At 52.9% G+C, this 25606-nt stretch overlaps 1 protein-coding gene across 4 annotated transcripts in view; it reads right to left on the bottom strand.

Annotated features, from left to right (window-relative positions):
- Positions 1-2718: 2718 nt before the first annotated feature.
- SLC2A9 (solute carrier family 2 member 9) overlaps positions 2719-25606 on the bottom strand; it is a 254087-nt gene continuing 231199 nt past the window's right edge. For all 4 annotated transcript variants that reach the window (XM_019453701.2, XM_019453703.2, XM_019453702.2 and 1 more), the window contains 2 exons: positions 23927-24054; positions 2719-4568 (listed from right to left, as the gene is read on the bottom strand). In XM_019453701.2, the coding sequence (XP_019309246.2) occupies positions 4314-4568; positions 23927-24054 (383 nt within the window). In that variant the 3' untranslated portion in view covers positions 2719-4313. The remainder of the gene's footprint in view (positions 4569-23926; positions 24055-25606) is intronic.

Here is a 25606-nt window from a genome sequence, read left to right as displayed (position 1 = left end):
GCGCCCTATGCTCCATGTTCGTGCCAATGTTCATTCTTTCACTCTGTCTCTCAATTGTTCAGATCGGGTACTTCCTGTGATTTGTCAGTATGTTCACCGATCCTTTCCTCTGCCGTCTCCATTCTGTCACTGATGATGTCAGGTGGGGTTTAATTTTCAGTTACTGCATCGTTCAGTTCTAAAGGTGTGATTTTTAGAAATGGTTTTGATTGCTTTGCTGAGAATGTCTATCTTTCCATTCATTTCCAGAGTGTATCCCCATACTCCATGGAGCATGACTGTAATACTTTACCGTAGTTATTAACATCTAGGTCCTCTGAGGTTGGCCTATGTTGATTGCTCTTTCCCTTGAGAGTTATTGAAGCTTTCCTGGTTTTCACAGAACTTTGAACTGTGTTTTGGACACTTTGAATACTATCATATGAGGGTCTATGTCCTATTAAAACTTTTGAACATTTTTTTTTTTAAAGCAATTAGTCTGGTTATGTGCAGATGGCAAGTTCTGACCCACATTCTGTGGACCATGTTTCTGGTTTCTGGTTGGTTTTCAAAGGCTTTTCAGTGTAATTTGGGCCCACCTTGAGTCTGTTACCCGGGAGCCACTGAAGTCTTACACTTCAGTCCCTAAATTTCTGCTACATTGCTTCCAGAAAGTTTCATGCATACAGAGCTCAGGGGGTGAGCCCAGGACTTCAATACAGATTTTGGGTGTCCCTATGTTTAGCTGTGTCCTCACTGTGATTTCCTGTTGTCACTTCTCCTGGTGATTTGGCTACAAATCCAAGGTTTTAGCCTCCCCATTGTGTCACACATTCACAACTGGGTTTTCATCTGGGGCAAAACATTGATAGAAAAAAATGAGAAAAAAAAAATTACAGCATTCCCTTACCTTCCCCAATCCGCAGTGGCCCATCTTGCCAGTTCCTGTCATCGGAGAGAAGGATTTCTCTTAGATTTTAGATGTGGCTCCCATTCTCTGTGGCCACCACTGCTGCCACTGCCCTGGGTGTTCAGCTTCATGACTGTGTTACAGCAAATACTCGGCACCCAGGAAGGGACAAGAGACACACACTCGGGGAATCAGAAAAGACTGTTTATGTCACATCGGCACCAGCCCAGCAGAGTCGCCTCCAAAGGCCAAGCCCGGAGTCCTGGAGCTGGCCTTCTTTTATGCCTGGCTAGCTTCCAGGTACTTGGCAACATTCTATTGGCTGCACAGGGGGCACCACCAGTTGTGCTTCGCAGGCAGTTGGCTGGTGCAAGACGCAAGCAAGATTATAGAGGCCAAAAGCAGGCAAGGGGAGTATCCAGCCTCGGACATCTGGCGGGCCCTTTTTTATCTGCTTTTGCTGGCTTTCCTTCTCTACTGGAACTTGCCTCAGGGCGCCCCCTACATTCTTTCCCCAGAGGGTCACCCCTACTGTTCCTCTGGCCAGACAGGGAGGGTTTTTTTCTGTTGAGGCTTTTTCCATTGGCCCTGCTGTGTGGCTTTGGGCACTGGTCTCTCCTGGAGTGCAAGTCAGGAGATACAGGAGGGAAAAAAATGCAGAAAACTCACCTCCATAGAGGTTGTCCTGTGAGTTCTGATGGCTTTCCTCAATTTGCCTGCTATCATTTATCTTTCCGGTATTTGTGCTACGTGTTCTGCCCAGAGGTCTTGGTTATAATCAGTGAGAGAAACAGAGTGTGCTTATTTCATCATAGCCAGACCCAGAGGCTGGAAGAGTGACTTTTCTTTCAGTGAATCTGAGAAGAGGAGAGGTCAGCCATCGTGGCTTGGAAATGGAAGGATAAAGTAAAACAGTAAGACTGGGACCTAATCCCTAATCCTTGGGCAGAAGCTGGGGCAAGGGGTCTGTTAATTTTGAGCAGCGATTCCTTTAGGGAATCCATATCCATGATTGGATATGGGTGGGGGGAGGGTGCCGTAAGTGGTTAGAACCTCTCAGAAAGCAAAGAGCCTGTGCAGCAAGGCTCATGGGAATGTCTGTCTGTCTGACTCACCACTTCCCATTATTTTTGGCATTGGAAGAACAACTCCGTACATGAGGAGGTCACTGCAATGGATGTGAGAGTATGATCAAAAGGCTTGGGAATGGACATGCTGTGTTTGATTTAATATCAAGTGCAAAAAATAGGAGATAAGAGACAAGAGAGTTTGTACATTGTGTTTTATGTATTCTGTGACTATAACGGTGTAGGTAATAGGCCAGAAATGGACGGAGATGTATGAAAATTAACGTGATCATGGTAGGGAACCTAAAGCGTGTGAGATTATGGGGTCTTAGTGGTTTTTTTTTTTCAAACATTTACTTGGTGTTGTTCTGCTGACTTTTCCAATGTGGGAACATGTAGGAGAGTTCCTGGCCTGTTGCCTGATGGTTGTGCGGTTTTCCCATCTCATTGCTGTCATTTATTTGGGAAGGGCTTTCCTGATTCTCACTTCCCACTGACCCCTGATTAGGTGGTCCTGTGTCCTGTTCCTGTATCCCTGTGTCCCCCCTCCTCCGGGTCCTGAGGGGACACTTGGCCATTAATGCTTCTTTGATTTTCAATCTTCTGTGGTAGGCATGAGCAAATGCGGGTAAGGGCAGTATATTCTCCTGCTCACTGGTGTGTCCTCGATGCCTTCCTAGTGCCCAGACCAGGCTAGGTACCTCCTCTCTAGAAGCTAAATACTCAGGTCTACAAATGAAAGACGACACTCCACAGCTGAGATATCTTTTTGCACTTTATTTGGCTTTTATGTTCTTATGTTCTCAGGCACTTTTTTGCACCCACATATCACTTTCTCTCCATATCGACACCCACCGTCCAAATCTTTCAGCCAAACCAAAGCTGGGTAGTATGGTGCACTGCGTTGGAAGCCAACCAAAGGAGAAGCCCAGTGATAGAAGAGTATTCGGCAGGAAAGGCAATTCAGAACTCAGGTTTTGGCGAAGGCTGGCCTTGCCAGGAATGGTCAGGAAAGCCTGACGGATTGTGGCTGAAAGGGTCTCAGGGGCATTGCCATGTCCAGAGCCCTTCCTCTCTGGCCCACTCCTACTGTGACATACTAAATTCAAGCACACACGTGCTAATTCGCGTGCACTTTCATATATATATGGGCATTCTGAACTTGTTTCAGCCTGCACGCAATCCACAGGGCCGGCATTTTCACAGCAGGCTGCAAACTGATCCAACCCAAACAGCCCTAGCACATAGGGCTGGAAGAGTCCTCAAGCATATCTGCTCCGAAGCACTCCTCCCAAAAGTGACACTTAGATTTCCACAACAGCAGTCAAGACAAGCAATCACCCAACCTTCTCTTGAGCACTTCGCGTAATGCTGAACTCACCGTCTGTGATTAATTTAATGTGTCAACTTGACTGGGTCTTGGGGGGCTTCAGATATTTGGTTAAACATTATTTTGGACATGCCCGCGAGGGTACCTCCAGACAAGATTAGCATTTGAATTGGTGGACTGTGTAAAGCAGACTGCTCTCCCCGATGTGGGTGGGCCTCAGCCAATCTGTCGAGGGCCTGAATAGAACACAAAGGGGCAGAGGAAAGGAGAATTTGCCCTCACACTTACACTGGTCTTCTGCCCTGTCTTTCCACCAAGCCTTGGTTTCACTTCAGAATCGTTCTTAATATTGTTTTTTCAGTTGAGCAGAACTCAATCCGCAGTCACTGCCCCAGCTACTGGAAAGTTACTTCTCCCACGTTTCGAACCTCTTTATGTCTTCTGAGACACGTCTGATGCTCTGAGGTGAAGACCGTCTCATGGATGGAAGTCTTGAGCCCTGTGGGACACAGCCTGGATGATGGTGGGTTCGTATCAGCTTCTTGAGCCAGAGACCCACAAGGCCAAGCCAAAGACTGGTAACCAGGCACTTGTTAGGACGTAAGAGAGTCTTTCCACTGAAGTCTGGAAACCTTCATCTAGGACCAAAGCCAAGGGTCCCTTGGGGTTTCAGGATCCGGGTTGAGGGCAGCTCAAGGCTGCTTATGGCTCATCTGGCACCAGGACCTTGGTCTGTGCTTTTCGGCCCACTGCCATCTCTGGTCAGACTATATGGTTTTCCGGTGAGAAAGCCTTCAGATGCTATTTCCCCAATTTCATGTCGAAACCATGGGCTAAGTCATGAAGAGGACAGGCCATTGATCCATAAGGAAAATGAGGGGTCCACCTTCCAGAGAGTTTGGAGATAAGCTATGAATGAAACCCAAATGGTTGTGACGTTAGATTAGCAAAGGTTTATTTTTAAATACTTAATAATATTAACCGTGTAGGGAAACCTCTGGTTTCCTGAAATGGTGAGACTATCCGTTTAGACAATCCCATTTTTGACATAATTGTCCAGCGTGGAGGCGGAGTCTTGCTCGGGCCTTCTGGCCACCTTATTGTCGCTCACAGATGAGTCTGTGTTCTCCTCCGGAGGGTAGGCCTTGTTCCTTTTGGCAAATGCCTGGCTGATTTCTGCATGGGTTCTGTTTTTTGTCTCAGGCAGGACAAAATAGAAATAGATAGCACCTGTGAGGCAGATCGCAGCAAAAACCAGGAAACAGTAGGTGTCCAGACTTTTCTGTGGGAAGGAGAGACAAGGAACATCAAGGAGACAATCACAAATCTGGCTGTGAAACCATCTCTCAACAGATTTTTTAAATATTTTTTTAAGTGTTTATTTCTGAGAGAGAGACAGAGCACAAGCTGTGGAGGGGCAGAGAGAGAGGGAGACTCAGAATCCGAAGCAGGCGCCAGGCGCTGAGCTGTCAGCACAGAGCCCGACACGGGGCTCGAATCCACGAACCATGAGATCATGACCTGAGTTGAAGTGGGACGCTCAACCGACTGAACCGCGCAGGTGCCCCTCTCAACGGATTTTTATGGCTCCCCATCCCTATATCAATATTCCTGGATGGCATACCAGGCCTGTGACATAGACTCTATAGGCAAATGGTGCCTTAAGAAGCATCTGCAGGAGACATTCTCATATGAGCCATGAACACATCAGCTTCAAACCCCGGGACCCATGAAGAAATGCCAGTCTTCTGTTTTCTTTTTTGAAAACTAGGCATATAGAAACTAGTCATCATGAAAGCAACATGTCACACTTGCTGAAAGTTATTTTAAGTTCATATTTACACACCTTAAATGAGGGTGCCTGACCTGAAAGTCACCCGTGACAGCTCTGTCCCCTCAGCTGTCATGCGGGACCCATGCACTGAGTCCCAGCTGGATTTCTTCCTCAAACAGGTCCCCGGTGTCGCCTCCCCTGGCGTCCCCACTCCTGAAGTCCAGCCTGGGGGGCACCTGGGGCCATATGGGACCACCAGACTCTGCTCTTGTGGGAAGGCAGCCACAGATGAAGATCCATAAATGGACGTGCGTGGCTGTGCTCCAGTAGAATTTCCTTACAGAACAATAAACCCTGTGGTGGGCAGGACTTCGTCAAACCCGGCCACGCCCAAGGGACAATTGCCTCTCGCCTTCTTCACCCACGTCCCCCATCCATGTGGCTTCTTCCCCATCTCTTCCCTGCAATGCAGCCCAGGGAGTCTTGCAAAAATGTATCTTGGTCATGCCAGCACCCTGCTTATAACCTTGCAGCTGCCTCCCATCGCTCGTGGGACCCACTTCCTTGGCTCGCCCTGGGGTCACGAGGTCTCCTCTCTGTGCCTCTTCCGCACGGGCTTTGACACTCCCGTCTCCCACCCTTCTTCTGCTGACTCGGGGTCCCTGCACTTGCTAACCCCTCTTCCCTACACTGTCCACCTCCTCAGCTCCTGTCTCTCTCCTTCTCCAAGCACGTGCCCTGCCCCAGGCCAGGACCCTGTATTATCATCTCTCCTGGTTCTGTCCTCCTTCCCTGGACGTCGATGGTAACCGCATGGTTAGTAGTGTGGCTGCTTGATGAATGACTGTCTGCTGCTGGGCTGTCCGCTCCATGAGGTAGCAGCTCCGTGAGCAAAAACGTCTGGTTTTGCTCATCGCTGTGGCCCAGTACTCAGGCCAGTGCGTGGGCAATGGTAGGTGCTCAGTGGATAATTTATGGAGTGAACAAAGCAATCGATCTGTCAATCAGATTTCAATCAGAGAAATCAATCTGTCTCGTAAGTTTCCCTGTTGCTGTGGACTTGACTTATGTGGCCCCCAAATTCGTATGTTGAATCCCTAACCCTCAATGTGACTATATTTGGAGATGGGACTTTTGGGAGGTCATTAAGGTGAAATGAGGTCATAAGGGTGGGGTCCTAATCCCACAGGATGAGTGGCCTTAGAAGAAGGGGGAGAAAGAGAGCTCTCTTTCCCTCCATGAGCACACAGAGGAAAAACCATGGGAGGCCACAGGGAGAAGGCAGCCGTCTGTGAGGCAGGAAGGGAGCCCTCACCACAAACTGAGACAGACAGAGGTCCCGAGGTGCCCACCTGGGAAAGCAGATCTTTGGATGACATTGCCCTGGGCCCTAATCCTACAATTCCCATCTCTTTCAAAATGAAAGCTCTTTAAATATCTGCCTGCCCCTTTGTAGTTCTCTTTGCTGAGGCACTTCTACAGAACAGGCACACTGCAAGAGGACCTCGGGCCCCTCAGAAAACCCATTTTGCTAGCCCACCTTGCCGGGGCTGTGTGCCATCAGGAGGCTGGAAGCCAGAAGCTGGAAACAGGCTCCAGGGCCCAATTTACAATGGGGTTGCTCCTGCAAGGACCAGACCGGACCAGACCAGACCAGTCGGAGCCACGTGGGCCCGGGCCCTGGCCTTCGTCGCCTTTCCCCTCATCGTGATGCTCAAAATCACGCCTGGGGTGGAGATTTAACATGAAAATAAGGTGTGTTGTGTCAGCTGCACCTGTGCGTCCTGGCTCCTACGTGCTTGTACGTGCTCAGAAGGCACCCCTTTCCCGCCTCGGCCCCTCAACACCTTCCCCGGCCGTTGTCTGGGATGCAGCCTGGTGTCCCTCCTCCTAAGGCTGCCTCCCTCAGCCCGGGTGTGAACTTGCAATACTCACACCATCCCTGCCCCTTTCTACCCACGAGAGTCAAAGAACCTGAGGTCGGTAACAAGACCAGATCAGCTGGCACCTGGGCCTTGTGCTTGCAGGCTCCAGAACGGTGACAAAATGGGTTTCTGTCATCTAAGTGCCCGGGTCTGTGGTGTTTTGCGACGGCGACCCGAGCTGACCAAAATACCACTGGCCCTGACATCCTATCGTTTTACGACTGGGAATAATTAGAAAACCTAGGTCTCTGCTTTGAAATGAAGCCCGTTTAATTGAAGCTTGTACAAATTGAAATATTTTCATTGCTCCTGGGAATGGTAAGTCAAGAAGAAAGGATTTTTATTTATTGAAACAATTTTTGTGTTTGAGAGAGAGGACACGCATATGTGGGGGAGGGGCAGAGGGAAAGAGAGAGAGAGAAGCTCAAGCAGGTTCCGTGCTGAGCGACGGGGCTCGATCCGTGGCCCTGGGATCATGACCTGAGCTGAAATCAAGAGTCGGACGCTCAACTGACTGAGCCACCCAGGTGCTCCAAGAAGAAAGGATATTTTAAATGACTAGTCAGTCTTTGCAACAGCCGTGTCAGCAGGACCACTGGCTCCTGCTGGGGACATGAGCTGGCCCCTGCCTGCAGCCGAGGGATGCTGCTGATATTAATACTGGCATCAGAACTGAGCTTCGTTTGTTGAGGATTCTGGGGCGAGACCTTGAGCTGAGACCTGTGCATGCAGGGAATGAAGCGTCTTGCCCAAGGCCTCCCGTTTGGTTGGCCTGAGGCTGCGAGTCTGCAGCCTTAACCGCCTTGCAAACTGGCTCCTGGTGGCCAGGCACACCCCGTCCCTCCAGGACCAGCTTCCTAAGCCACAGCTGGCCGATGCGCGTGGTAAGCTGTCTGAGCCTCTCGTGTCTGAAAACGCCTTTTCCCCTCTCTCATACGGGAAGGTACAGACTTCTGATTTCAAAGTAGTTTCCTCTCAAGCATTTGAAGACAGTGTTCCTTGCCCAACGGTAGTGGAATCTTGCTCAGGAGGAGGAGGATGTCCCCTGATTGTCATTTCTTTTCAGGTGATCTGAGTTTTCCCTATGGAACTTGGAGGGTTTTCTTTTTAACTCCAGTATTTTTTTTAACGTTTATTTATTTATTTTGAGAGAGACAGAGAGCATGCGCAGGGCAGGGGCAGAGAGAGGACAGAGGATCCCAAGCAGGCTCCCTGCTGTCAGCGCAGAACCCCAGGTGGGGCTCGACCTCACGAACCGTGAGATCAGGACCTGAGCTGAAATCCAGAGTTAGATGCTTAACCCGACTGAGCCCCCCAGGCTTAATAAGAGTATGTTGACTGAGTGGATAAAGGAATGAAATCTGAGCACTTTCACGGACAAGCATGAAGGGACAAAGGTGGTCCAGGTTAGACTGTCACGAAGGGACCAAAATAGAATCCTTCCGCTCAGTGTCCACCGCGACCCGTGGGATGCTGGCTCACAGGTGATTCATACCAAGCTCCCGGGCGAGTCAGTGCTGGGCTGTCACTTAAGAACCGATGGGGAGTCAAGTGCCTTCCACCTGTACCTCCAGCTCTGCGGAGAGCTTAACAAGTCAAGGCTGCTCCACGGTTGGAGCGTTAGGATGTCTCCAGGGGAGGCTGGAAGGCAGCAGGGATCTTAGTGACATCTTACGCCTCTGCCGTGCGTGGTAGCTCCCAAGCCGCTGTCATATGTACCCTTCGGGTCTTGTTGGAGTTGCTGCCTGACGGCATCTCAGCTCCACGTGCCCAGCCGGAAACCACATTTAAGGACCCTGTGGACGCCCCCGGCTTGCCCTTCCCTCCCTGGCAAGCCCGCCCTTCCCCACTGGTTCTCAGACACACGCTGCTATATTCCCTGGGCCAAGATGGACACCAGACTCACCTCTGACTGCTTCCCCGCTCTCTGCCTGTCTCTGCTACTAAGTCCTGATGACTTTACCCTGAAACATCCTTTTTCTTTTTTGTAAAAATACACACTTTTTTTTTTTTTATCCAGAGAGAATTTACATAAAGTAACTTGCGCAGATCTGAAGTGTAGAGTTCCACAAGTCTGGATAAAAGTACTCTCCTGTGTAACTAACACCTACGTCAAGACGCAGAACATTTCCACCACTCCAGAAAGTTCTTTGTGCCATTTGCTAGTCAGTGCCTCCTGTCTCCCAGCCACCTCCCTGCCGTCCCCAACACATAGAGTCAACCACCGTTCTGGTGTCTGTCACTGTACCCTCCATTTTTCCTGCCCCTGTCCCGGGCCACCAGGCAGCCAAAGAGTTCTTTTAAAGTCACAAAATGAGGGGCGCCTGGGTGGCTCAGTCGGTTGAGCATCTGACTTCGGCTCAGGTTCACAATCTCACAGTTGGTGGGTTTGAGCCCCATGTCGGGCTCTGTGCTGACAGTCCAGAGCCTGGAGCCTGCTTTGGATTCTGTGTCTCCCTCTTTCTCTGCCCCTCCCCTGCTCACACTCTGTCTCTCTCTCTCTCAAAAATTAATAAACATTAAAAAAAAATTTAAAGTCACAAAATAGTTCTGTCTTAAAACCATGCAATGGCTTCCTAGAGTCCTTTGGAAAAACCCCAAATCCCTATCACGCCCTCAGTACCTGGGCAGATCCGGCCTCCACCCCCCTCCCCTCCCTTACAACTACCTGTGATGCCCTACATCCCTCAGCTGCCTGCTCTGGGCCTGCGCAGGGCCTCTGCCAGCCTCTTCCTGCTCCCCACCACCCTCACCCCCACTGACTCCCTCAACCTCAGCTTGAAAGGTCCCTGCTCTGGTCAGCCCAGTTAGGCCCCACTTTACCCCCTTCCATGAAGCCCAAACCTACACCTGGTCCCACAAGGATCATGTCTATTCTCTCTGAAATGTTAGGGCAGGATTGTGCCCCAATGTCGGTGCCACTGGAGAAGGAGCAAGTGAAAGGTTGTCTCCTCCTCCCTCTAGACCCAAGGATACCAGCTGGAGCCTCCAGAGAGGCTCAAATAAAGGCAGCTTTATTTGCTTTCAGATCCCACGATCCTGGGTCCGCATCAGCTTCCTCCTCACGCTGAATAGGCATTTGGGATATGACCCGATAATTTTCAAGTTGAAAAGAACCATTTTCCCGCTTCCAGATTTTACTGAACTCAAACGAAATTTTATAACGCCTGTGGAGTCAAGCAGGTGTATAATTGCAGGCAATCTTTTCCAAACCAGAAAATGCTGGTGCCGACGGCAGAGGCTGCTTGGTCCGCAGGCTTTTATAACCAACGGCCCAAGGGACACACCGATGCTGACCGTAGCAGAGGCCCAAGGAAAAGGCAGCCTTTGGCTAAGGACATGGAAACAGAGAGTGATACTAATGCCCCCACGGGTCAAGGCAGCCCATGCCATCTGCCCATAACTAGAACACTCTGCAGGAAGGGGCGGGGTGGGTGGCAGAGAAGGGGGAAGAGGGAAGAAGGCAACAAGCCATCCTGGACGGCTCAGCGAGTTCGGGGCAGTGTAAGCTTCCAGCGCTCACCATGAATTGCTCTGTCTTTCTTTTCTCCTCTTCCCAAGTGACCCTAGGACCACACGGCAGGAAGCAACCTTTATGGTACTAATAATGACCACGATGGCAACTGGTCCTGACTGTCCACGGGCAGACACTGTGCTCAAGACCTGACTTCACCTCTGATTGATTCGGGAGCCCTGCTGCAAAACTGGGGCAGTTCTTTCGTTGCATGGGCATAAAAATGACGGCAATCAAAGTCGGACAGATTTGACCGGCATGGGCTTCACCTAACTGCTGACGGGCATGGTCAGGATTCAAGTCACGGTCGGGATTCAAGATCAGGCCGTCTGACCTCAAAGTCCGTACAGTCTTCCCAGCGTCTCATTTATATCTAAGGTAGTGCCAGGCAAATCAGGGCAATAGGAACGACAGACAGCTACGGCAGCCACCACTCACCAGGCCGGTCTGTACTGGAGATGGTCCTGACGTCTGCCTCGGGCCGGGAGCCCCCAGACACAGAGCCTGACTCTGGGGTGTCAGTGCAAGTGACCCAGGGGGCACGGGTAGGGGAGGGATTGAGCTGGGGGTATGTGACCAAGTATCTCGGGCTGCTCGGAACCAAGTGGTTCTCCGGGAGGTGAGACTTATGGGGACGGTCCTGTTGTGGGTTGGATTGTGTCCCCCAAAAGGTATGGTGAAATCCTCACCCCGGGGCCCGTGAATGTGGTGCTGTTTGGAAACTGTCTTTGCAGAGGTAATCAAGTTAAGGCGAGGTCATATGAGACCACGGTGGGCCTGCAATCCGATCACTGGTGTCCTTACAGAAAGAGGCCTGGAGACATACACGAAGGAGGAAGGCCCCGTGCCCAGGGAGGCAGAGACTGGGGTAATTAATGCAGCTACAAGCCAAGGAGCACTGAAAACCTCCAGTAGCTCGGAGAAGGCATGGGACACGCCCTTCCCTCACAGCTTTCAGGAGGAACCAGCCCTCCTCGCCTCCTGCCTGTGTGCTTCTAGCTTCTGGAACCGCGCGAGAATAAATTTCTATTGTCACAAACTGCTAAGTCTGTGGTACTTGGTGATGGCCGCTCTGGAACCCGAGATAGGAGGGGACGTGTCCAGCTGGAACTCAGTGCTTCTTGGGGCCTCTGGGAGACGCGGAGCACACAGCAGAGTCGCCCCCACACAGACAAGGAGGGGGAAGCTGTGTATTCACCCACACCCTCACTGGCTGTGGGCCGCCCCAACCGTCTGCCTGCTCCTCCCACAGGCTGAGAGTGAGCCCCACGTGGGGGGTGGGGGTGGGATGACGACAGGATTCTCAGAGTTGTTTGCGGAGGAGAAGGTCAGGGTGAGTGGGTGTGGGCGGGGCCCCAGCAGCAGCTGTCCCACAACCGTAGCTCACGAGTCCTCATCCCAGCCAAAGGAGGTGACATCACCTCTGGCCAGGTACTGTGGGCACTTCCCTTGTGTGAGCTCACTCAGCCCTCCTGTGACCCACGGGGTCCATTCGTAGACGGGGAGGTCAGGGCGGGCCAGTGATCCCAGCCCCGGCGGCCCCCAGTGCCTGCTCTGAACCTCCACAGGCTCTGTGCTCCGTTGGTGAATGAGAGTGAGGGATTTCCCATTTTAGAGATGGGGAAACTGAGGCTTGGAGCAGTCAAGGACCTAGCCCAGGGCCCCCCTGCTTAATGCGTGTGGCAGTGAAGTTTTGGGCCACGTCGCTGTCTGAGGCCGTGCTGGCTCTGATATTTGCTTTCTGGGGTAGCTCCTTGCAGGTTCCTGCTCGGCAGCTGGGATATATTTACCACTGACATGTTTTGGAAAACATGCAAAACTCAAGATGTCTTGAAAAACCGCACTTGGGGCTGGTATGAGCTGCACTGTGTCTACCGCCACGATTCATAGAAGTCCTAACCCCCCGCACCTCAGAATGTGGCAGTTTGTGGAGATAGGGTCTTTAAAGAGGGGATCAAGCTATAGTGAAGTTGGATGGTGGGCCCTGACTCAATGTGCCGGGTGTCCTTAGAAGAGGAGACTGGAACACAGACACACACACAGAGGGACGGCCACGTGAAGACATGAAGACAAGATGGCCATCCACACACCAAGGAGAGAGGCCTCAGATGCCATCAACATTGCCAAGACCTTACCTTGGACTTCCAGCTTCCAGAACTGTCTGTTGTTTAAGCCCCTGACCCTGTCTGGTTGTGGCAGCCAGGCAGACCAAGACAAATATTCCTGTGGCTGCGATGGTTTCCGGAAGGGTGGTGGGACAGAACTGGTCGTTTGTGGAGTCCGCAGCGGAGAAGGACCCACATGGGAGGGTTAGGGTGGTGGGGGGTGCGAACCTGAACGTGTAAGTCCTGCATTTGTCTAGTGTAGTCATCATGGCCAACAGCAGCCCCAGGGCCCAGCCTCTGCCCTGGCAAGCTCCTGTCCTCCTTGCCTTCCCTGTCCCGGGTCAGGGGGCCCACCTTTCACAGAATCTAAATGTGGTCACCTGGCCAGGGTCTCCATCAGGGTGACCACAAAGGCCGTTCACCTTGAGTCAATGCTCACACCTTGCACGTTTCCTGAATGGTACCCCAAACCTAGAGACCCTGGAGACACCCTGGCTGGCAGGAGCTCTGCTTCCGGAGCATAAAGAGCATTAAAAATACCCACGGGCATAAGGAAATGCTCATAATATCATGGCATTTGAGATAAGCAAAAGAACAAAAAATTGGTTCCAATTTTTATAAATATGAAAAATTACATATATTTGGAAGAAAGGAAGGAAACAGTGTCATTAACCCATTAACATGCCTGGTTTCACCGCTTTACAGTTTCTACAGTAAGCCTGAATCATTTATAATTAGAATCCCCTCATAACTTTACAGGAAACAAGGAAGGAGGAGGAGGAGAAGGGAAGGAAGGGGGAAGGGGGAGGAGGAGGAATAAACAGAAGGAAAAGAAGGGGAGGAAGAGGAAAAGGAAGATGAACAACTCTGTCAGTGACTGTCCCCAACAGAGAACTAGCCCTTGTGTTCTGCCCTCTTAGAGGGACTCACTCAGTGGCCCTCAAACACTGGCTGAGTGAATGAACCCTACAAGGGCTGTGCTAGGAATCCTGAGAAGATGTATGTAAACCATCTGGTCTGGTGCTTGGCACAGAAAAAGCAGCAAGATGCCCAGTGAAATGTTGATACTATGGGAATAATTCATTAATTTGATGTGTTGCTACAGTGCCCCAAGGGGCAAGGCGAGGGGCTGATACGTCCTCAGCCTCTCTGCTGCCCTCCCTTGCCTGGTGGTGAGTTATAATTACTGTGTGTCAGCTTAATTACTAGTGATCCCCTCCTTTTCCTTCTGTCGCCCCTTCCAGCTCCACTCCGCCCCCAGGAACAGGCTGAGTTCACACACTACTCTCCTGACCTACCCTTGCTGCTGGTCTGTGCAATTGTCCTCTCTTGTTTGTATTTGTTTCTTCCCTTCTTAGCCTCAGTGCTGCTCTCATTCCTCTGTCCTGCTGTGCCCTTCTCCCACCTCTGGACAAACTCCTGTGTGAGTGTTTGATAAATGTCCTTGAGCTCACCTGTCCTTCTCTACCCCCATCCTCTATCTTTCCATCAGTCTGTATGTCTATTGTCTATCGAGCTATCAATCTATCCCTCTTTAAAAATTTTTTTTCAACAGTTATTCATTTTTGAGAGTGAGACAGACAGAGTGTGAGCAGGGGGGAGGCAGAGAGAGAGGGAGACATGGAACCCGAAGCAGGCTCCAGATTTTTAGCTGCCAGCACAGAGGCCAATGTGGGGCTCGAAGTCACGGACCGCAAGATCATGACCTGAGCTGAAATCGGATGCTTAACCCACTGAGCCACCCAGGTGCCCCTCTATCAATCTATCTCTAATCTCTCTTTATCTTTGTGCAATTTGTGGCGTTGTTATATGTGTGTTTATGTAAATTTATGTAACTTACAAAAATGGTATCTGGCTACAGCCTTCACTCTGCACTTGAGCTCTCTCAGCACCGGGTTTAGGTCTGTACACGCCGCGGATAAAGATCTAGCTCACTGCTTCTCACTGCAGTGGAAATGTCATGTGCCTCTGCTAGCCCTGTATTGACGCTTTCCCGGAGGACGGCGCCCAGGTTACTTGTGCCTCCTCATCACCATGGACAGCGCTACAGGTACTGTTCTTGGGCATCTACCCTACGGACCTTTGCAAAAATTTCCCTGGGATACATAATTAGGGGTGGAAATTGGGGTTAGCAACTGGTTCCACTGGTGCACGAACGTGTGCCCATCCCGTGATGTCTTTGCCAACACTTGGTAATTCTCCAGATTCGCAATTTTGATAATTGGACAACTACCCACGTTTCTCCTTCTGCGAATTGTCCTTTCTCATTCTCTACTTACCTCCCCAGTGGGACTCCTGCCTTCACTGTTGACCTGCAGGACTTCCTTAGTATTCCAGCCATCAATCCCCTGACCGAGCTGTTCCTCACAGGGCTGACGTCCTTCCTTTTGTTATCACCAAATCCGTCCCCTTTCTCTGCACTGTTTGTGCTTTTAGGGGTCTTGTCCTTCCCTGTCTGGGTCTCACAGATACCTTCCTACTTTGTCTTCTGTTTCATTTTTCATTTTACTTTCCACATTTGGCTCTTGAATCCATCTGGAGTCATTTTGCACATCTTCTCTATTTATTCCCTGCCTTCTCTCTCTTCTTTTTTAAATTTTTTTAAGTTTGAAAGTTCTTGCTTAACCAAAGGGTTCAACAGGTAAAATAAAAATATTTAGAAATTACTGATCTACAAAATACCCTCTCTATGAATAGGAAGGAAAGGAGGACTTGATATATTTTTAAGATTCTGCTGTGCTGAATTTCTGACTGTGAGGTTTGCACACAGCCATGGACATCCTTCCCGGGGCCAGACTGACGATTGACCAGGACTTCCACTAATTGGGACGACCAAGAATGGGAAAGAGCTGCACTGAACTGTAAGGGTCAGGCTTTAGGAGGAAAGAAGTTCTGGCCGTCACATGGCCCTTCTCCTCTGAATAAAGTCTTCATGGTCCCCTCCTGAGGAGGCCAACAGCCTTGTTTAAAGTGTAGAGATCTTGCAACAATGTGGGTGGAACTGAACTGGAGGGTATTATGCCAAGTGAAATCAGTCAGAGAAAGATAGATATCATATGTTCTCACTCATATGTGGAAGTTGAGAAACTGAACAGAAGACCACGGGGGAAGGGCAAGAAAAAAGATACAGAGTTACAAACAAAGAGGAAGGCAAACCATAAGAGACTTTTAAATACAGAGAAAAAACTGAGGGTTGATGGGGGTGGGGAGCTGGGGGGGGTGCGGTGGGGAAAATGGGAGATGGGCATTGAGGAGGGCACTAGTTGGGATGAGCACTGGGGGTTTTATGTAAGGGACGAGTCACGGGAATCTACTTCCGGAGCCAAGAACACACCGTATACACTGTATGTTAGCTAACTTGACGATAAAGTATATTAAAAAAAATTTTTTTTTAAATTATTGGAGTAAAAGAAAATAAAAATAGATCGTAGAGATCTTTCTGGGACCAGTTCAGAGGCATCTGGGCTATGAGCACAACTCGGAAGGCTATGCTGCTAGTCGGCTGACACTGGCTGCCATTTCCGGGGATGAAAAACGAGGGTGTGTGAGCTACTCTGTCACCTGCTTAGCTGGCTGCCCAGTCAGGTGCTGCCTGGTGCGTGATCCCCCTCTCCCTCGGGGAAGTGGATCCACTCTCTTCCTGACTGATCCCTCCCCTGCCCATCGTCCCGGCCCAAGTGTGAGCACGGCTTCTCCTGCAGACGACAGGAAATCCCAGCCACCAGGCCTCCCTGCCTACAATATGCCCCCTCCAGTCCAGCCCCCACACAGCCAGAAGGGTCTTCACGAAACACAAATCCAACTGCTCATCCGGCTGCTACCTTAGCCTCCTTCACTGTTTCCTCAGCACCTACATCAGGGGTTCTCACGCAGGGCTACGCATTAGGATCACATAGGAAAATACTGATAATGCCGCCCCCTCCCCCACCGACTCAGAACCTCAATGATCTTACAAATCAAATCATCATTTATCTTAAACTCCCCCCAGGTGAACCTCGTGTGATTCCAGGGCTGCGCACCTGTCATCTAGATGGTCAAGTGCAAATTCCCTAACAGACTGTTCAAGTCCAGTAGGGTCTAGTATATGATCGAGTCCATATATGAGCGTCCAGTCTGTCTCCTGTTCCTGGGCACTTCCAGGCTCTTTTGTAACCTGCCAGGAGCCCTGCCACCCCAGAACTGGCACCCCATATTGCCTCCCGGGCATCTCAGGATGATCCTGTGCTCAGTCTTTGGGGGGGGTGGGCAGGAGGCAAGCACTCAGCACCACGCCTGGCTGGCTTCTGGGTAGCCCCCGATAAGTGACCAGGTTCTGCTTCCCAAACCCACCCCCACTTCCTGCGGTCAGCCGCACAATGGTCCCCAAAGATATCCAGGCCCCGATAACTTGGGAACGTTGTCTTACATGGCCAAAGGGAATTTGCAGATATGATTAAAATTCTGAGATGGGCAGATGATCCTGGATCATCTAGGTGGACCCCACCTGCAATCGCAGTGTCCTTTTAAGAGGGACGCAGAGGCAGGTATGACACGGAAGGTGAAGCCCAAGGGACCGCTGTAGCAAGATGCTCCCCTGCTGGCTTTGCAGGTGGATGAAGGGGCCGGGAGCCAAGGGATGCAGCTGAGAAAGGCAAGGCAGCATCTCAGGGGCCTCCGGATAGAGCATGGCCCTGCCCACAGCTTCACATTAGCCCAGTGAAACTGATCTAGACTTCTGGCTTCCAGAACTGCAGGGAAGATACTTCTCTTGCTTTAAGCCTCCTCACCCCCACTTGTGGTATTTGTTACAGTGGCCCTAAGAGACACATACACGCCTCATCCCTCAATTCTGGGGTTCCATCTTGCTGCCTGCAGCCCCCTCGGGCCCCCTCAAGGCCCACCTCCTCAAACTCATTGGCCAGCCTGCCCCTGTCATCTCTGCCACGGCCTGTTCCTGCTGTGACCGATCAAGCCTAATGCCTTCTAAGAATCCCAGGATATAATCTCACAGTGGCCCAGTGAGCAGGTCATGTGATTCCCCTCAATATGCACATGAGGAACAGAGGCCTGGAGAAACCCAGGAATCCGCCACAGGCCACACAGCTTATGGGGAGCAGAGTGGGGACTTCAGCCTAGGCCCTCTGATTATAAAAATCCTGAACCCTCAGCCGCAGTCTCCATGTTTATCGAGTGCTACAAACAGAACTCCTAAAACGATCACTGTCCTCCCGGGCAGCAACAAAGGACGTATAACGTAACTGGCTGGGCCTCAGTCAGCACTGAAGAGGCACAGCCCTTGGCTGGGACTCTCGCTGGCGGGGAGCCCAGGAGCACGCGGTGATGAGACAGGTCTGCCCTGCAGGCTGCACAGAACCTGGACGCGGGGAGAGCTGGATGCAGGATTTCTGCTCCCCGTCTCCCTCAGCTCCGGGAGCCGCTGGTGCTCCTTGCTTGTGGTCACATCACTCCAATCTGCCTCTGTGGTCACGTTTCGTTCGCTTCTTCTGTGTCGAATCTCCTTCTCAAAGGCACCCCTGAGATGCCGCTGGGCCCACCCCAGGATCATCTCCCTGTCTCAAGATCCTTAACTCAGTCACTTCTAGGGAGACGGCTTTTCCATACAGGATAACATTACAGGTTCCAGGGAGTAGGATCTGGTATCTTTGGGGGCTGTTACCCACCACACTTGTGTTTATAGCCCTAGCTCCCTTCTGATTCGCACCAGGGCCGGGCTGGAAACTGCCTGCCGAAACCAGGAGACTTTGGCTTGTGTCCCGAACCTGCCTGTTAACAGCTGAATGACCGAGGACGAACCACAGAGGTGGCCCAGCGCCAGCCTCTCCCCACGGGAGACGGCACTCCATAAGCTATACACGTGGGAGGGGTGAAGGGACAATCCCATGAGTATCCCCTCCCCCGCTTCTGCTTCCAGGGAACCCAGCCCACGGCAGTGTGGTATCTCGTGTTAGTCATACAGCAAACCTGTGGACTATCACAAATCTGAGACCTGAGGAGGGAGGGGATCTAGGGGATGGGCTGTTACGAGGGCTTGACACAGGGTCACGGTTTTAGGGTTCTTTGTGGCTTGACTACAAGGCACCTCCACTTTTGTCACCCCCACCACGCGAGCCAGGTCTGTGGCAGGTGAGTGGGAGTTCCCACGGCCGGTGCCAGGGTGAGGGGGATGCTCGTTACTGATGGGTGGCCACCCCCAGCAAAGGCAACCCTGCTGCTCAAGGAAGAGGGGAGTCTATCCATCAAGGCTGGAGGCAGCAGTGTGGCAAGGCTATGTCCACAGTTCTTATGCCAGACATACAGCTCAGCATTTAACCTGGAGTCAAGTCCTCATTTATATCTGGATCCCAAAGTTTGAACTTGGTATCTAGGGTCTCTTGTGATCGGGGTCAAACATTCCTTCCCAGCCCTTCTCCAATAACACCCCTTCTACATCCCCTGATACCCCCCGCTTCAGCTCCTTAGGACCACTTGGTACCTCAGAACACAGGACTTGTTTCCACGGCTCTGAGCCTCGGCTCCTGCCGTGGACTCTGCGTGGAAGGCCCTTCTCCTCTGCCACCACGGATCTAACTGCCACTTACGCTCCAAAGCTGAGCTCATGCCCCTCCTGTGAGACGCCTCCCCGGGCAGACTCCTGCCGTGGGAATGACCGCCCCCCTCGTGAGAGCCGCTGCAAGTTTGTGCACTCTGTGGGCATGGGCTCCGCTCTGCCTGGTGGGACCACCCCCGGGTCCACATCTGCCTCCTCTCCCACAGCCGACAGCCACCCCAGCTTAGAGCCCCCAGCGGCTGTGCAGGTCTTATCGGTGTGTCCCCACACCCCACCAGCGCTTGGCATTGTTGTAGGTACTCGGCAAGGGTTTGAGGAATGAATGAGTGAGTGAATGAATGAGTGAATGAACATGTGCATTTTGAAATCTAAATGGTTTTTGGTGGGGTGACCCAGAGGGGCTAGACAGGGTTAGGTGTGAACGCTGGCCCTACTCTTTCGTAACAGTGTGATCATACACACCCAGTGTGTCTTGTGCCCTCGGGTGACACATGTCACCTCCCACTCGGCCGTCGTTTGGTCACGGCCAGGCCTTGTGCCGTGCGTCTCGATACAACGCAGCTTAGTGTCTGGCCTGCAGCCACTGGTCGCCTTGTTCTGGAAAGACACAGACGTCCACACACCCATGGACCCGCCATCTTGGCCAGTACAAGGGGATGATGGGGTCACTCTCCTCCAGGGACCCTGACAGCCCTGTTTCCAGACGCTCCAAGTGAAGGTCTGACGACTGCCTGGCAGAGATGTGGTAACGGCCCTGGCGTGTTCACTGAGGGCTCCCTTCCTTCCCCGTCACCCCTCAATTCCTCCTTCACGCAGTCCCTGGTAGCTCACCTAGCCCGTCAGCTTTTCACGACCCTGCCGCACTGACCCAGCGGGCTGCTGCAGAGATGGCTCTCTTCCTTGGCTCCCCCAGACCGCCTACCCATGTCCCTTGTGTGGCTGTGGACATTGCCAGGCAAGGTCAAGGTCAGGTGGTCTCTGATGTGGGAGCCACACATCTCTCCAGCTCTAGCCCCAAAATGCCAAAGGCAATGACAAGATCTGAGCCCAACACCTCTCAGGGAACGGGTCAGAGACCTGCCTGCTGGGTCCTCCCCAGCCACTCGTCTTTCTGTGAAGCCCCCCCCTCCCCAACTCCTTTTTGCCTTGCCCCAAACCCTGAAACCTCAGCCCGTAAGGAATGGTGCCCGCAACTCTCCTGTGACTCCTGTGCCCTTGACACGTCTGAGAGGAGACTGCTGCTCTGGATATTCTAAGACAGACATGCAGACTTGTGTCATTTCTGCGGGCAGGGGAGGGTGGCGCTCAGCTCTGTGGGCGGGTGGCATCCTTCTTAGCCCTGAGTCCTTACCTGGGCCCTGGCCTTATGCCCCTGCTCTGGGCTGGGCTCTGAGTGGCCCTCGGGCTGACTTGCTCTGCGAAATGTGGCGCACGAGATCATACCGGTAGTGTGAACGGATGCATTTTTAATCACGGTGACAGCACGCTCGGAGACTCCTCCGGAGGAGGAGGGGATCCTCTAACCACTGAGAGTCCTGGCTTATTTTGCCCTCAGACGCTCTAGTCCATCACACAGGGTGACCCAGGATGAGCTGTGGCCCCAGAAACCTCTCAGGCTCCCGGGCGCCCAGCTGGAAGCGAGCCAGTTAGAATGAACGTGATCCCCTAAATTAGTGGTCAAGGCTATCAAAAACTGGGTTACGGTGAATGGAGTTTGACACACACCAAAGCCCTGTGGGCAGAGGAAGGGCACGTGGGGGTGACATCCACGGGTGGGACCATGTTCTTCCTCCCATTGGTACGGGACCTTCAAGTGTCCTGAGCCTGCTGAGTCTGACTTTCCTCCTCCAAGGGTGGGCAACGGCCGTCATTATGGAAGGACTGATTTCTGGCTCTTCCCCTCTGGACACGAGGCACTTTGCATTTCCCCTGGGGCGAACCGTGTGACTGAGGCTTTCACTCAAGGGCATTTGCATGGTGGCAGCCCGTGTCACTGCCGGGTGAGGCCTTAGCGGACAGGTGTGAGACCCGTCACCTGCAGGGGCTGTTGCTGCAGAGGGCAGAAGCCTGAGTCGGGAAGTTCTGGGGCAGGATCTCCAGTCCCCCCCGCTCCCCCAACGAACACCTAGCATGAACGAGACACGGTCCTGGGTGCTTTAAAGCCCCTGAGACTTGGGCACCGTTTCTTCCTGCAGCAAACCCAAACCATCCTGGCCGACACGTGGGGGCAATGAGACCTAGCGTGCCATGGCGTGACTGCGCGCGTGACCTGCTCTGTCATGGTCGCTGTCCTCTCCTGCACCTCTTCCCTGACAAAAGTCACCCAGCTGAGTAGGCCGAACCAGCAGGTGCTTCAGGAACCCGGCACAAGCCTGGCCCGTACACACCGAGTCCCCGGCAGCGTCTCGAGGGACAGGCAGCACTATGTCTCTGCTGGGAGAAGCTGTGGACGGGTTATGATTCGCCAGACGAGTGACATGAAATAAAGGTCAGATGGGTCCGATCAGCTGGAGACCCCTCTGAGGTGCGTGCCTGCGTGTGCACATGTGTGCGTGTGCGCATGTGCATATTTAAACGTAAATTAACTCCTCGGGCCCAGCTCGAACGCACTTGTAGGAAGGAATCCCCTGCCGTATAACCAAGGGCTCCTTCGTCCCCTTGTCTCACAGGCGAGGACGAGGGACTGGGCTCAAGTCCTGCTCTGTCATTTCCCAGGGGAGGACCTTGGGGAGTGGCCGCATCTCCCCGAGCTCTGGTCCACTGGTCCGCACGAGGGAGACACGAAGGCACGACCTCCCGGCACTGACAGGGGTTGACTGGGGCCTGGCACCCAGCAAGTGCTCCGCAAACACCGGTGTTCCAGAAGCGCCTCTGTGCTGTTCGCTCACGAACCGTGGCGGGAAAATGAGGGGTCGTGTTTGGGGTTGGGGGGCTTTCACCGGCCCCAACCCCAAACTGCTCAGAAGACAGTGGCCTACTTCCCAGGCACAGAAAGCTTAGGGGTGGGCCAGGTGAAGCCTCTAGAGTTCTCCACTTACACTGCAGGGGTGGTAGGGGGGTCCGTGTCGACAGAGAAGTGGTTTGAAGTTAATTTTCCCCACGATAATGAATATTTTACCAATCCCTGGCTCTGCTGGCTTTGACCCAAACAGGAAAAAGCCATTTCAGGTTCGAAGTCATTGAAAAGACAACTTGTTATGTTCTGGCCGCTCCGAGGACGGGAGGAAATGGGCGTGGGGCCCAGGGTGTCCCCCACGTCATGCACGCTTCAGAGGCAGGGTGCCTGTACCTCAGATGCAGTTGGCGATGCTTTAAAAGTCACACGGCGGGTCAGCCTCTCACCCAGACTAGTGGATCGCAGGCAGAGAATGCCCACAAGTAAGAGGCCCCGGGACAGAGGGGCCAGGTTGGGTGGTGACTGCAGGACCTCGGGCTGACTGCGTCTGTTCCCTGAGCCTCAGCCTGTCGGCAGTGAGGTGGATAAGACACGAAACCCCAGCTCAGGGCTGTACGAGTGGGCACAGAAGAAGCCGTGTGCAGGGGACCTGTAACCACGGAAGCAGGTGTAACCATCATGCGGTCCTGTGGCCAGGCCTGTTGACCCGGGGCTCAGTCGAGCTGACAGCAGGGCCTCTGGGATATGCTGGGCTTGGTGCTAGTCAATTAATAAGCAAAGTATTAACCCCAGGGGAGGGGGTGAGGGTTGAAATGGTCCCTGAGAATGGACGGTGGTTCTTCCTCAGGGACATCTGATGGATTCTCACCTTCACTGACGGTATCACTTCTGTCATGGGCAGCAGGGAGCCCTGGAGGCATTAGAGCAGAGGAGCTGGACCCTCTTTGGCATGTAGCCGGGCCCCTGGCTCTGGGCAGAACACGTGTAAAGTCCTCGTCTTTTGTGCTCCTGCCCCCAGAGAACTCTCTGATCTCATCTCTTGCCTCTGCCATTATCGTTACTCACTCGGTTCCAGCTACACTGGCCTCTTTGCTGTTCCCTACACAGGCCAAGCATGGCTCTGCCTCAGGACCCTTGCACTAGCTGTTTCTCTGCCTAGACCTCTCCATTCCCGGGCTGCTTCACTTCACTCAGGTCTCTGCCCAGGTGTCACCTCCCTTGAGGTGTCGCCTCTAAAATACGAGGTGTCACTGTCACGTGTAAAATAGCACATCTGTTTCTGCTGCTTCCCTTTCTGGCTCCAGGACCAACAAGCACAAGTTTTTGTGCCCACTGTATCCCCATCGCCTGAAACAGTGCCTGGTACAGAGTAGGGACTCAATAAATACGTGCTGAATAAACGAGCGAGTTGACCCACACAGAAAGAGCTTGTATCCATTTCCCGAGTTAGCATTTCCCTGTCCGTCACGGTCACCCTCGGGACGGTGACCCCGTCAGCTTGGTTACGATGCCAATGAGGATGTCAGACGCATGGCACGTTGCAGCGTGCACTGGTACTGTTACCCAGACCTCGTCTAGCACCGTGACAAGCACATGCACAAAGGCAGGTCTGGGATTCTACCCTAGGCTTCCCTGCAGACCCTCAGCGACGGGAAGGCCACTCCCTCTGAGGCAGCCCTTGGCATCCTGGGCAGCTCCTGGAAGGTGCAGGAAGGAGAAAGCGAATTAAGGGTTTGAGCCGAGGCGCATTTCTGCCGTCCTTAGGCCAAGAGCGTGAGTTTCCCAGTTGTGACGGACCCGGCCTCTGCTCTGTGGATCAGCCCTCAGGGTGCCGAGTCAGAGGGCATCCCATGGGCAAGAGGCCCCTCGGCGGTCATACCTGAATGAACGGGAAGAGGAGCCCCACGGCGAAGTTGGAGAGCCAGTTGACGGTGCCTGCGATGATGAAAGCAGCCGGCCGCTGGGGCTGCTGGAAGAACTCGCCGGTCAGGATGAACGGGATGCCCCCTGTGGTGGCAGAGCAAGGGCGCGCGATTAATCACCACGACAAGGTGACAAGGTCGTGCTGCCGGCCTCCATCTCCATATGGCAGGGCGGCACCCTTTCCGGAAGAGCCATAAGAGCCGGCCCTGCCCGGGTGAGGGACATCTTCGGGAATGCGTGCTGGAGTCAGCCCCTAACTCCTCAAAGTGTACGAACCGCCTCTCTGACCTGGCGCATCCCAGTGAGAGGCGACTGATCCTGTTGGCTCTCCCAACGCCTTCTGAATCAAGCTGTAACCCGCCACAAAATGACTACAATAGATGCCAACTTGATTTCCAAGGCAAGTGACATTCACTGGCATATTGTGTCAGGCAGGTCCTGGCTCCCATATTCCCTGGGAGAGAAACCTGAAGCCCAGAGAGCTTACTTGACTTCCTCAAGGTCACCCAGCTCCAGCGTAGCAGGGCCAGAACTGAGGCTTGGGACTCGACCTCCACAGGTCGGCACTGCCCCCGTTGATCCTTGCCTGATGGGGTGGAAACCCTCACTCAACCGGCGAGCCATTCGTCTTCCTGATCTCCCCTGTGACCGGATGGGTGGTGGGTCCCAGTCCCAGAGTCGCCCCGGCAGCGGGACGTCACTCAGCAGAAACATCACTGGCACTGACGGAGGACAGTTGTTTATCTGGAGGACTGTAACGTGCAGTTGCACGACGTTTGTCACCCCTCACCTCCTGGATGCCCGGAGCTCCCCACAGGGGCTTGCACCCATTTCCAAATGTCCTCGGGGTGCCACACGTAGCTGAGAATCCCCAAGGTCTGCACCGTACTCTCCCTGAACTCGGTGAGATCCAGGATTGGGCCCTGTGCCCAGACCCAGGACCTGGGGCTCAGCATGGCCACTGGGGTCCTGTTTGCACCACCCCCCAAATGCAATCCCCACTGTGCCCATCGGATCTACATGCCGGCGTTGTACAGACAAGGGTAGTGGAAGGGGAATGCCAGACTCTAGGAAGACACTTAAGGGTTCCATGGTTGTTGACCGTGCTGGGGCTGGTCCTACAGTGGTGGACGACAGGAGCAATGTCCTGCCCCCTTGGGATTCATTCCCTCTTCTGGAAGGGGGGAGAAATGACTTGTCTATGAAAAAGAAGTGAACGAATGAATAAGTAATTACAACATGCGCTAAGCATGGAGGGAACACACTCAGCACTGGAGGGAGCCGGTGTTCGTAGTGGTCAAGGAGGGCTCTCTGGGAGATGATGGGTCAGATGTGACTTGAAGGAGGAGACACAGCTTGCTAAGATCTGGGGAAGACTGCCAGGCAGAGGGACGGGAGGGCGAAAGGGATTGGGTCAAGGTCTAGAGCAGAGGCCACTCTGTTGAGCGAGGGGAGAGAGGAATGGTATTAAGCGGGAAAGGGAAGCAGGACCAATTAAGCAGCCTCTTGTAGATCAAGGAGAGGGTCTGCTACTGAAGAAAAACAATGCGGGGTTTTGAGTAGGGGCTGATGTGATCCGCCTGCATTTTGTAGGGACCACAGCTGTTTAGAGAGGGGACCGGAGGGTGGAGTAGTG

This window comes from Panthera pardus, unplaced genomic scaffold (genome assembly GCF_024362965.1).
Source record: "Panthera pardus isolate Hobbes unplaced genomic scaffold, ASM2436296v1 HiC_scaffold_13, whole genome shotgun sequence".
Lineage (NCBI taxonomy): Eukaryota > Metazoa > Chordata > Mammalia > Carnivora > Felidae > Panthera > Panthera pardus.
This window is presented reverse-complemented; position numbering and strand designations above follow the sequence as displayed.